The 12,058-nt window shown below is 43.6% G+C and overlaps 1 protein-coding gene across 1 annotated transcript; it reads left to right on the top strand.

Moving 5' to 3' along the window:
* Positions 1-9,607: 9,607 nt before the first annotated feature.
* Positions 9,608-10,246, top strand: PLAC1 (placenta enriched 1). Its single transcript, XM_030305142.1, has one exon. It carries the CDS (start codon positions 9,608-9,610, stop codon positions 10,244-10,246), a length of 639 nt encoding a protein of 212 aa, XP_030161002.1.
* The last annotated feature ends 1,812 nt before the right edge of the window (positions 10,247-12,058 follow it).

The following is a 12,058-nucleotide window of genomic DNA, read 5'->3' as shown; positions in this document are numbered from 1 at the left end:
GTGTTCTCCCATGCCTGTGTTTATAATATACATGCTAATTATGAGCACATTAGGATACATAATTCTGAACACTATGAATGATGATATTATGAATGCACACCTGGGAACGCACACGCAGCATCCTGTAATCGAACTTTAAAGACCCTACGATCTCCTGCCTGCCAATAGGACAGAATGCCCTCTCCAGTCATCCTGACCAGTGCCCATCCCGCCTCTACCTGAATGCCTCCTGAGAACCAAGAAAACTTGGTTTCATCCCTGCTGTCTCCCTTCACTTTTGGACAACTTTTAGAATAAGAAAGTCTTCCTGATAGGACACTAACCCCCCACCCCGTTCGGTTTCTCCTGTAGACGTCCAGCGCCAGCACCCCTTTGCCTGGCTCCTCTTATCTTCACGTTGTCTCTGTTCCTTGTCTCACCATCTTTGTAATTCCGAATGGAATTTAAGGCTGTAGCAAGACACAGAGTCAGAACATACATAGTTGCGAGCTCTTATCTCAGGAAGGAAGCATGTGTGTCTGCTCAGTTGGTTGGGAAAATATATTTATTAGTTTGCAAGGGCCGCTGTACAAAGCACCACAAACTAGGTAGCTGAAAACAACAGAAATTTACTCTCTCAGTTCAGGAAGCTGCAAGCCCAAGATCAAGTGTCAGAAAGGCCATGTTCTCTCTGGTGGCTCTAGGAGAGGATCCTTCTTCGCCTCTTCTAGTTTCTGATGTTTGCCCACAATTCTGGGCATTCTTGGGCTTCAGATGCTTCATTCACTCCAGTCCCGTGGCTGTCTTCTCCCATGTGTCTTCACGTTGTCTTCCCTCTGCAGGGTCCCTGTGTCCAAACGTCCCTTTTTTGTAAGAACGTCAGTCATAGTGGATTAGGGTCCACCCCAGTGACCTCATTTTAACTTGATGATTTCTGTAAAGACCCTATTTCCAAATAAGGTCACATTCTGAGGTACTGGGGGTTAGGATTTCAAATATGAATTTGGAGAGACACAATTCAACCATAAATATATATCTATATCTATCTCTCTCTATATATATATTATATAATATAATCGATATAATATAATATAATATAATATAATATAATATAATATAATGTAATGTAATATAATGTAATGTAATATAATATAATATAATATATATTAGATACATATAGAAAGAAGGAGGATAGAAGTGCCTGGGTGGCTCGGTTGGTTAAGCATCTGACTCTCTGTTTCAGCTCAGGTCATGATCTCACGGATCATGAGATCAAGCCCCATGACGGGCTGTGTGCTGATAGCATGGGGCCTGCTTGGAATTCTCTCTCTCCCTGTCTCTCTGCCTCTCCCCTTCTTGCACACGTGCGTGCTCTCTCTCTCTCTCTCTCAAAATAAACTCTTTTAAAAAAGGAAGGACAGTGACCAAGGGTGGGGGTTATATATTATATTATACATATTGGCGTATAGAATATACATATGCATATGTTTGCATATATTATATACATATATTTCAAGTCTTGGCCCTTGAGAAAAATGTCATGAGGATCCTTTATTCTTTGTTAAGGGAATGATAGATTGCCAGGGCAAAGGAGACTTCTTTTTGTCATTAATACACATCATAATAGGGGCGCCTGGGTGGCGCAGTCGGTTGAGCGTCCGACTTCAGCCAGGTCACGATCTCGCAGTCCGTGAGTTCGAGCCCCGCGTCGGGCTCTGGGCTGATGGCTCGGAGCCTGGAGCCTGTTTCCGATTCTGTGTCTCCCTCTCTCTCTGCCCCTCCCCCGTTCATGCTCTGTCTCTCTCTGTCCCAAAAATAAATAAACGTTGAAAAAAAAAATTTTTAAAAAAATAAAAAATACACATCATAATAGTATTATATGTCACATATGTATATATCATCAGGGATAATAATATAATAGGTCAGCATTTTGTATTTATTTTAACGTCTGTATGTTACATATTTTTAATTACTTATATGTTACGATATACAAATGATGAACACAAGTTCAACCTATTAAGTATATATATTTTTTGCAATGTGTTTTTTAAGTATAGCTGACCCACAGTGTTACACATTATTTGCATATTTTAACCAAATATGAATTGCATAAGAACGTGCCAGGCCAACTCCCTGCCGCAACGATTTGGGACTGCTAGGATAAGGGGCTATCACACTCAGTATCAAACCTTTGTTATATACAAGGTACGGGTAAAAGAAATGGAGAGTGATATTTACCAATAAAATATGTGAAGATGGGGTCAACTCCGAAGCATTTTGGGGAGCCCTGTGGCTAGGGGACACTGAAACAAAGCCTGAAGTTGGCCTGGATCTCTCTCTTAGTCTGAAGTTGCAGAGTGGCGGGTGCCAGGCTAGCCCAGAGTGAGCCCAGGGTCAACTTGCGGGAGGGGAGACTGAACCCATTTTGCCTCCGATTTCCCAGGAGCCTCTGGTGTTTTGTGATTTCTACCTCTGTGCTCGGGTCTGGCAGCGGGCACGTAGATGCGCCCTGAGGAGGAACAGATATGCAGCCCGTGGTTTAGCTTCCTCCTTCTGGCGGATGGAATCCCCTCCACGGGCAACTTCGGGGGGCCGTGACCATGTGCCTCAGTCAACCCAGTGACTCCAGCAAGCCCCTTGCAGGCTCTCCCAGGACCTTGTAGGCCGGAGGCTTCCCGTTCTGACTACACCGTCTCTCGGTTGCCTGGACTTTGGCCTGGCTGGGGCTTGAGAATTTCTTTCTTCCCATGTAAAGCCAGACCAGAGGAGAAGAGCACTTGTCTTCTCTCTAGAGGTTGACTTAGTTCACTTGCCCGAGACCATCAGAGTGGGGATAGCCTGTGACTCTGTGGCTGAATCCACTCATGCTGACACTGGTTGTTTGGGTACTTGACAGAAGGAAGGAAGAAAGTGACCGGGGCGGGGGGGGGGGGGCGAGGAGGGTAGTATAAGGAGTTCTGGCTCTCTCTGGAGTGGCTGGCTAAGAGCTCCTTGAGAGGGAAGTGGGTACCATTGTGCTGAGCAGATGTGAAGCCCTTGGCATCAGCAAGCCAAGTAGGCAGTCAGGTAGGCGAGTGGGCAGGCTGGGGACCTTGACCCTTGACCTCTGACAGGGGCCCTGCACTCTACGAAGAAAGACTCTGGTGGTGCGGGGGATTAGCCGATAACCAGACTCAGGCCCTTAGGGACTGGGCAAGGAGGCACAGGGGCAGGTGGCTGGTGGTCATTCATTCAGTAAATATTTACTGAGTACTTACTATGTACCAGACACTGTCGTAGACCAATACCCACCCAGTTCCTTAAGGAATTTACAGTCCCAGGATTAAGGAATGGAGAAAAATAGGAGGGATGAGGGCAGTAGAAGGGAACGGGTCTGGGCTTTCCCTTCTCCTTAGTGTGTATGTCTGTCTGTCCATCCGTCCTGTGTGTGTGTGCGCGTGCATATGCACGTGTGAGGTTCGGTCTTCCCACAGCGCACTGGCCACCTAGCAGTACATCTTCAACTACTCCAATATACAGCATGCCTCCCAAATTATAGGCTCTGTAACAATGACCGTCGGCCTTGCTATCAGAGGACCTTTTTCTAAACCTTTGCTCCCGTTCAGGGCCCCAGGGATGGTGAACAGCCTCAGTCAGGGTGTGCACACACGCACCAAGTCGCTACATTTTGGGTGAGGCGTACATAAGATAGCTCTGGATTTGGGAAAGATGCATGTTGCTCAAGCCAGTTAAAAATCAGCCAGGCAACCTATAAAGTCAACTGTGGTTTGATCTGGACTCAAGCCATCCTTCCGCTGGGGCCGTATATGTGCACCTCGCTTTAAGAAAACCTGTACCCAAAAATCCCGACTTTGAAAGGGAGAGAGGAATGTGCCTGACCATTTCTGGAAGCCATCTAGAGCCCTCATTTATTGACACAGGTGTATCAAAGAGGTGGTGAGGCCCTTGAAGGAGCATCTGATTCGATCCTCTGCCTTCTGTTGGTAACATCCGGAAATCATCTCAGGAGAACAGGCCTTTATCTGGTTTGGGCAGACCCCCCGAGACTGCTAATGGGTTACAAACGCAGCCCCGTTGCTGTGGGCTGGGAGTCCTGCACAGACACGAGCTCACCTTGTCTTGTAAAATGAGAAAGGACGCTGGGACTTCGTGGCAAAGGGTGTAGTTTTTCGGAAAAATCAAACTCAAATAAATTATTAGATTAAAACGTAAACTCAGCTTCTCTGCACGAAAGGGAAGGAGTTCCCATGACCTGATATTTGCAATTTCCACTAAAGTACAGCTTTCTGTATTTATTTGGAAATACTTACGTGCAGTCAGGGTACGGTCTACCCTTGTTATGTAGCCTTATTATGGTTTGATTTCACATTGGACTCCTCACCTTTTAAGCAACTAAAGTTGTGACCCAACAGAAACTTCTCTTACAAGGGATCTTGGGCTCTTACTTATTTCGCAACCTTTATTTGTGCAGGAGATGAACCATGACATTTAAACTATGCTTGATAGCTTAACAGATTATAAGAACAAAACCAGATGGCCCAAACAAAAATAATGCTTTGATTGCTTTCAAATTCAATGTCAAAAATTAAGAACAGCTTTCAAAAATCCTTGACTTTTTTTTCCAGAAATGACTTTGGATTTTACATACATATATATACATTATATATTATACATACATGTGGATTTTATACATAGATATGGGTTATATATATATATATATATATATATATGGATTTTATATATATATGGATTTTATACATGTATGTGCATTTTATATATATGGATTATATATATATTATATATGGATTATATTTATATTTATATTTACATTCCCCCCAAATCCAGAAGTATATAAACCAAAAATTTAACAATGGTTACTTTGAAGGTTAAGAAGTGTTTTCTTCTGTTTTCTGTATCTCTCCACTTTTCTCCAGTTACTCTTAGAATCAGTGAAAACTTTTTTAATGACTACTCTTTCATTTAATTTGAATGAAGTCTTTTCTAGGGTTGAGTCAAGGTGTTTTCCTCTGTTGAGAAGGTGGACATTGTTAAGCATTAGCAGTTCATAATTCTTCTTCCGCGCACAATGATGAATAGCGTGCGGTAACTTAAACACCATGCTTCGCCAGCTTGCAACACTGAGCTGGACCTGGGTTCTTTAGAATTAATGTAAATTCCACCAAAGTAGTTATTTAATTTTCTAACTCACTTTAATGTACCTTCAACATCATTAGTACAATCACAATCCCCACTTTCTTTGAGAGCAGTGAAGCAACTAATTCTTTAAAACTGGGCTTTATCCAAAGAATTCAATTTTAAAAGCCTCCCAAACCTCGAGGTAGCTGGCAGGGCAAAGTCAAAATGTGACTATTTGAGTTTCTGGGCGAAAGAGTTCACAAAGTGTTAGGATTCTTTTTTCTGTTCTTGTTTTGTCAAAGAATCTTTGCTCCGACTCAGATTCTTTTTTCTTCAAATCAGCTGCAAGAGAATGAACAAACTTTGCTGCAAATCAAAGCCCTGACAGTTATATTTCCCTGAGATAATTGCATACTGCTTTGGAGTTTCCTTTTCCCCTCTGTTTCCTTTTGTTTTGACAACAAGATTCTGGGAAAACAATATACAATTGATAACTATGCTGTCATGAGTATACTGAATTTTAAAAATAAATAACTGTCGACCCAAAAAGCTTCCAGGAGCCTATGGAGCGAGTTCTTTTTCCAAACCGTTCCAAAACCAGATGTGGAAATGTTTAGCTAATTCCCCTCCCCAATCCCCATGCAAAGAGTTCATATGTGTCTCTAACGACATCAGAGGAGATGGGGGGGGGGGGCAAAAATCCCGTCTGCTTTCACAAAACACAAACAGCACAAAACTAATTTGGACTGCAACTTTTGTCTCTTTTAAAAAGGATCTTTTCTTCCTGAGATTAAAAATGCTCTGTGTTCACGCCAATATTCAATCTCTTTCCTGTAAGACATTAAGAAATAGAGTTTACATTCCCAGAATGAAACAGTTCATGATTTTTTAAATGTAAAAGATGAATGAATGAATGAATGAATGAGACCTATTAAGAATTAAGCTTATTAGGGAGTTCTTGAAAAAAATAAAAGGAAGGAGGAAAACGCTGTCAGAGGAACTAATGGAAAATATATATGCATAGACCACATTTAGAAAAACAGAAAGCTACTGTGCTCTGTAGCTACAGGGAAAGCAAACATTTTGCATCCAGGTGCCATTAGTAGCTCTGGGTTTGTCCGCCTCTATAGCTCAGTTCAGGACAGCTTGTACCAATAGCTGAGCCCTGCTTGGCTATACAAATGCACCTAAGCCCAGTGCTTCTGGAATGTCACAGGGATGATTTGCAATCAAGTCAAAATGGGGCTAGGGTAACGCAAACCTTGAGATCTGCTTTCTAAATGCCCAGCTGCCAATGCCTCCCCTCCTCCTCCCCTCCTCCTCCCCCTCCTCCTCCCCCTCCTCCTCCCCCTCCTCCTCCCCCTCCTCCCCCCTCCTCCTCCCCCTCCTCCTCCCCCTCCTCTTCTTCAAGAAGCTGGACAGTAATCCCAAGGTGAGCACTCCCTTCTCTGCATTTATTTCTTCCATGTCCTCAGCTCCCTTAGCTCTGAAGATTTCTGGAGACTTTAAATGGGATTCTGTCCACAGCTCCCGGGATGCGGTGCACAGCCCCAGAGATCCCGTCCTGCCAGCACATCTCAGAAGTTAGAAAGGCCATTTGATTTGATGATTCCACACTGTGTTGTGAATGACTTATAACCATCCCCCAACACACACACACAGCCTCTACCCTTCCTGGGAATGGCAGGTAGCGGCGGGGCGGGGGGGTTGCGAAGGGAGGGTGCCCAGTTGTGATGATGCCTGTACTCGGTAAAAGGGAGCAACTCCCAAAGTGTGGCATCCAGCTAGGGTTAGCGAGCTCATTAGCAACTACATTCTGCTCTCCTTCCGGCCTCCTCACTCCTCCCTGCCACCTCAGAGATGCAGGGTCTCGAATGTGGGTCCCACTGACTTCATTTTCAAGTTTTACCTGCACTCAAAGGCATGGTGTCACACACATGGGCATCTTCATTTATGTCTTCCCTCATGTGGCAAGCTGTTCCTGGCTATAAATAAATAAATAAATAAATAAATAAATAAATAAATAAAACAGGAAAGAGAGACTGTCCTGAGTTTGGAAATTTGTACTAAATGAACCCCCAAACTTAGTGATGTTACTAAACCCCTTTCTTCAAGACCGATTTGGTGCAATGTCATTCAAAAGTGGGTGTAGAGGTGAAGTGGCCTAAAATGATTGCTTGGCGGGGGGGACTGTCTTGTTTCTCAGAGGCTCTGGGCTTTTTATAACCCTTTTGGGATTATTCCTGAGACGGCGGAGGGGGGTGAGGGGTAGGGAAGATGCTTGAGAAAGGGAGCAGAAATGGAAGGCAGGACTCCCTGGGCCAGAACCTGGCCTTGAACTTGGGTCTCAGTGTTGGGTTTGAACAACCAAAACGCAATGAAAGGATTGTTTCTTTGGCCTATTCCAGGAACTACTCAAAGGGGAGGTTTTTGTTCAGGGCCAACAGATCCAGGCTATGAGATGATAGTAAGCACAGAGAGGAGAGAGAGGGAGAGAAAGCCGCTCCTAAAACATGCTCTGGGTAGGGTGGACTTCACCAGCCCAGGACAGTAGTGAATAGTGTGGTGGAGTGATTATCTCAGCAACTATCAAGCATCATTCCAGAGCAAGGGGTTTGTTTATTTAACTGTTGAGTCATTATCCAAGACCAGCTGGCATCAGAGTTTACTTGTGTTTTGTTGTTGTTGCCGTTTTATTTTGTTTGTTTTGGTTTTTTTGGAGGGGTAAGAGGGTCAGGGTTTTTTTTTGTTTGTTTGTTGCTGCTGCTTCTGTTTTTGCTTTGCAAGAAACAAACAGGCAATCCCAGGAGGGATATTTCAGAACAAACCAAGAGGAAAGGGAGGACCCAGATAGACCCCTTAGACTTCTCTTTACACCCAACAGAATGAGAAGTCACTAATGAGAGAGGTAGGGAGGCCCAATCTGTACCAATCAGAGCAAGTGTCTGAAACAAAGCATTTCATCCAGGCCAGTGCACTTTTCTAGTGGGCCCATTATGCCATGGTTTCCATCAAAGAATGCAGCAAATTCATCAATATCAAAGGAAGAGAAAGTTGCATTTTTGCAACCGGGGAAAAGAGGAGGGTAGAAATGGCTTGGGATGCCTTTTAGTACAATGCTGTGCACATAGTAGGACTCAATAAATAATAGTCGAAGGGTGAATTCATATATGCAGGGGTCACTTAACCCATCAGAGAAGAACAAACGTAAAACCCTACAGTTGTGCATATACATTTTCCTTCGGAAGTTTAGGTTTGTTTCTGTTTGGTTTATGTCATTTTCACTTTTAAGATGAGACCTGGGTTGGGCAATATTTGATGACATTCCTCTTCCTTCCTTCGTGTTTCACTTGTCTTCCCCTTCTGATATTGTGTTTTAGACATATGTTCTTAGAATTGCTCTACCTGCCACTCTTTAGGAGGTAAAAGGCCTAGGAAGTGGCTACAGAGCTTCCCATTGGAAAAGAAAAGAAATAAAAAGCTAGTGAAAATAAAATAAAACCGTAAAGCAAAGAATATGACTCAATGAGGTGGAAACCGTGGCCGCAAAGAATATTTCAGGGGATACCTCGTCAATCGTTACACAAAGTATAAAGCAGCATTTTTTGTTTCTGTGATTTCACGATTTTACAACGTGGCCTGACTGAGATATCAGAGAATCCGTCGGTCGCAACAATTGATGACGCTGCTGCTAGAGTTTATGAAGTATCCATTGGCTCAATTCAAGTGAGCCACTTGCGGAGATTGCCATATGTGGTTGTCAGTAATAAACCACAATTTCTTCTCTGGCTTTTATTGAGTTCTGTTTGTTCTAAACCAAAAACAAGGCAAATGGGGGGGGGGGTCGTTTATGGTACATGGGAGGACACTGGTGCTGCCAACTTGAATTAAACTGTCACTTTATTTAATGTGTGGCCCCAAAATCATTTCATCTTCTTTTTTGTTGGGGTTACACACAAAAAAGGATGCCATTGCTGACCAGTGTAGACACTCATTCTGTATATGGGGGATATGTGTTTTATATCAAAACAGCATGGTAAAAGCCACTTAGAGAAGCCATTTGTAGTCATCCATCAACATGTGAGTTCTGACAATGAAAATTCAGTTCTCTCTCACAAGAATGTTTTCCTTTTCTTGGTTTTCTTTTTCTTTTTTTTTTTCAGTTTTATCAAGGTATAATTGACAAATAAAATTATAGGATATTTAAAGCGTGCCACATGATGGTTTGACATACGTATGCGTCATGAAAGAATTCGCCCAATCAAGTTAATGAACACGTCCATCACTTCACATATTTACCCCTTTTCCTTTTTTGAGAACATTTAGGTTCTACTCTTTTAGCCTTAAAAATACTTCTGTTTTAAAAAAATGATTGTGTTTGAACTTCCAATAGGAAATAAGATGATTTGCCTTTTGTGTTTTTGTATGCTCTAGAAATCCTCACCAGACAACTTCCTGTTTCCTGAGAGTCGTTACCTGATCAGCTACAGGGATGAAAGTTTTGGAGTTGATAGGAGGGATGGTCATCCTCACCTCTGTGTTTTCGGCCTGTTCCGCACAAAGTCCGATGACTGTACTGTGCTCCGCAGACTGGTTCATGGTCACAGTACACCCCTTCATGTTGAATAATGATGTATATGTTCATTTCCATGAGTTACACTTGGGCCTGGGTTGCCCTGCCAACCACGTTCAGCCACACATGTACCGGTTCACCTACCGTGTCACTGAATGTGGCATCAGGGCCAAGGCTATCTCTCAGGATGTGGTTCTATATAGCACCGAGTTGTACTATGTTTCAAAAGTTACCTCTTCTAAGCAGGTGATCCCAGTGTCATGTGCAGCTCCCCAGCAGTCCCCATGGCTTACTCTGCCCTGCTCCGCGAAAGTAGCCAGTGGCACAGGAACCACAGCCCAGAATGGTGAGGCATGCGGTGAGGTGTTCACCTTGTCACAGTCCAACCAGAGGCCCAACTGCGACTGCCCACCTTGTGTGTTCAACGAAGAAGAGGGTGCCCAGGCCCCATGTCACCAAGCAGAGGCTCAGGAGGGCGAGCTTATGCAGCCATCTTCCCTTGTTAATATTTCTGAGGTTTGGTCTCTTCACTCAGACGATCTGATTGGGTCCATGTGATCCCCAGGTTTGAGGTCTCCTGTAGAGGCTCTTTATGATGTTAGTATATAATATTTTCTAGTATCAGACAAATAAGTGTTCTGGCATCCCCTTTATGAGTGCTTTTGAGAGAGGACAACTCATAGTAACTTCATGAGTAAAGCTTTCTTATATTTTTATATCTTTTTTTAAAAGAAAAAATAAAATTTTGATGGCATAAAAATATCAGTTCAGCTCTTTTTATTTAAGAAACACACACATAACTTTTACTATGGGCCACACACTGTTCTAAGCGCTTTACAAACATGCATGCCTGGTGTCTTCTGACTGGGATGATTGCGCTCTCCTTGAAGGCCCCCAACTGAATCCCTCCCTCTGTGTCCCCATTTCACTGAACACGCTGCACCACTCAGCCCTAGCGCTGAACTGCACACTTTCTTAGTTTGATCAATGGCCGTGTCACCTTTCATTCGGGGGAGGCACGGATTCCAACCTGGTGATTTATAAACCACCAGTGGTTCTAAGAATTACTCAAGTCACTTCCCACCAACTAGATGGTAAGCTCCTGAGGCCAAGGGCTGGATCTTCTGTTTAGCCACAGACTGATAGTACCTTGGAAGGAATTTTATTCCCCGACTTACATGATCTGAAAGCTTTCACCCAGGTTTGGCTGTCCATTAACTTTCTCAAATAGTTGGAAAAGGAGAATAAATGCATTCACCAAACATCCACTGAGCGCTACTGCATTTCAGGTACCGTTCTAGGCATTGAGCTCAGACAGTGAATTGAAACTGAGCCTCAGAGACATTGAGGTCACACAGCTAATAAACAAACAAATAAGTAAACAACGATACATCGCGATAGCAACGAATGCCATGAAAAAAAAACTTAAAACCAGGTAATACGAGAGAAGCTGGAGAAAGGGTCAGAGCAGACAGGGACTCTGAGGAGTCATTTAACCTGAGTCTTGATGTGAAGAAGGAGCCAGCCCTGGCACGATCTGAGAGAGAACATTCCAGAGAGTAGAAGCATCTCATTTAATCTTCACCACAACCTTGAGAGAAGTACTCTTACTATATCCATTTTACAGGAAACAGAAGCACAGAATGATTAAGAAACTCGCCCAAGGCCACATACCTATTAAGCAGCAGGCACTGTTGGGGCTACCTGGGTGGCTCAGTCAGTTGAGCATCTGCCTCTTGATTTCAGCTCAGGTCATGATCCCAAGGTCGTGGGATTGAGCCCCATGTCGGACTCCGCACTGAGTGGGGAGCCCGCTTAGGAGTGTCTCTCTCCCTCTGCCCCTCTTCCCCACTCATGCTCTTCTCTCTGTCTCTCTCAAATAAATGAATAAATAAGTAAATAAATAAACAAACAAATAAACAAATAATTGGAAAGCAGCGTTGGCACAATGTACGTGATATTATACACAGTGGGCATGATATTATAGTCATTCAGCACATGAGTAGACATCAGAAATGCAGTCATTGTGTTAGATCTGTTCAGGCCTCTATAACCAAGTACCATAGACTGGAGGGCTTGTCAACAACAGACGTTTCTTTCTCATGATTCTGGAAGCTAAAAATTCAAGATCAGGCCTGGTGACGCACTCTTCCAGGTTGCAAGCTGCTGTCTTCTGGTTGTGTTTTCACGTGATGGAAAGACAGCAAGTGAGCTCTCTGGCATTCCTTTTATAAGGCACTAATTCCATGCACGAGGGCCCCACTCTCATGACCGAATCACTTCCCTAGGGCCCCACCTCTTAATACCAGCACCCTGGGGGGTGAGGATTTCAACATATGAACGTGGGGGATGCACAGTCCATTGCAGTCG

The sequence above is a fragment of the Lynx canadensis genome, chromosome X (genome assembly GCF_007474595.2).
Source record: "Lynx canadensis isolate LIC74 chromosome X, mLynCan4.pri.v2, whole genome shotgun sequence".
Lineage (NCBI taxonomy): Eukaryota > Metazoa > Chordata > Mammalia > Carnivora > Felidae > Lynx > Lynx canadensis.
The sequence above is the reverse complement of the archived record's forward strand: the minus strand, read 5'-3'. Positions and strand labels throughout refer to the sequence as shown.

What these genes read in the sequence shown, in the direction of transcription:
- PLAC1 (XM_030305142.1), top strand. Translation starts at nt 9,608, where the DNA reads ATGAAAGTTTTGGAGTTGATAGGAGGGATGGTCATCCTCACCTCTGTG.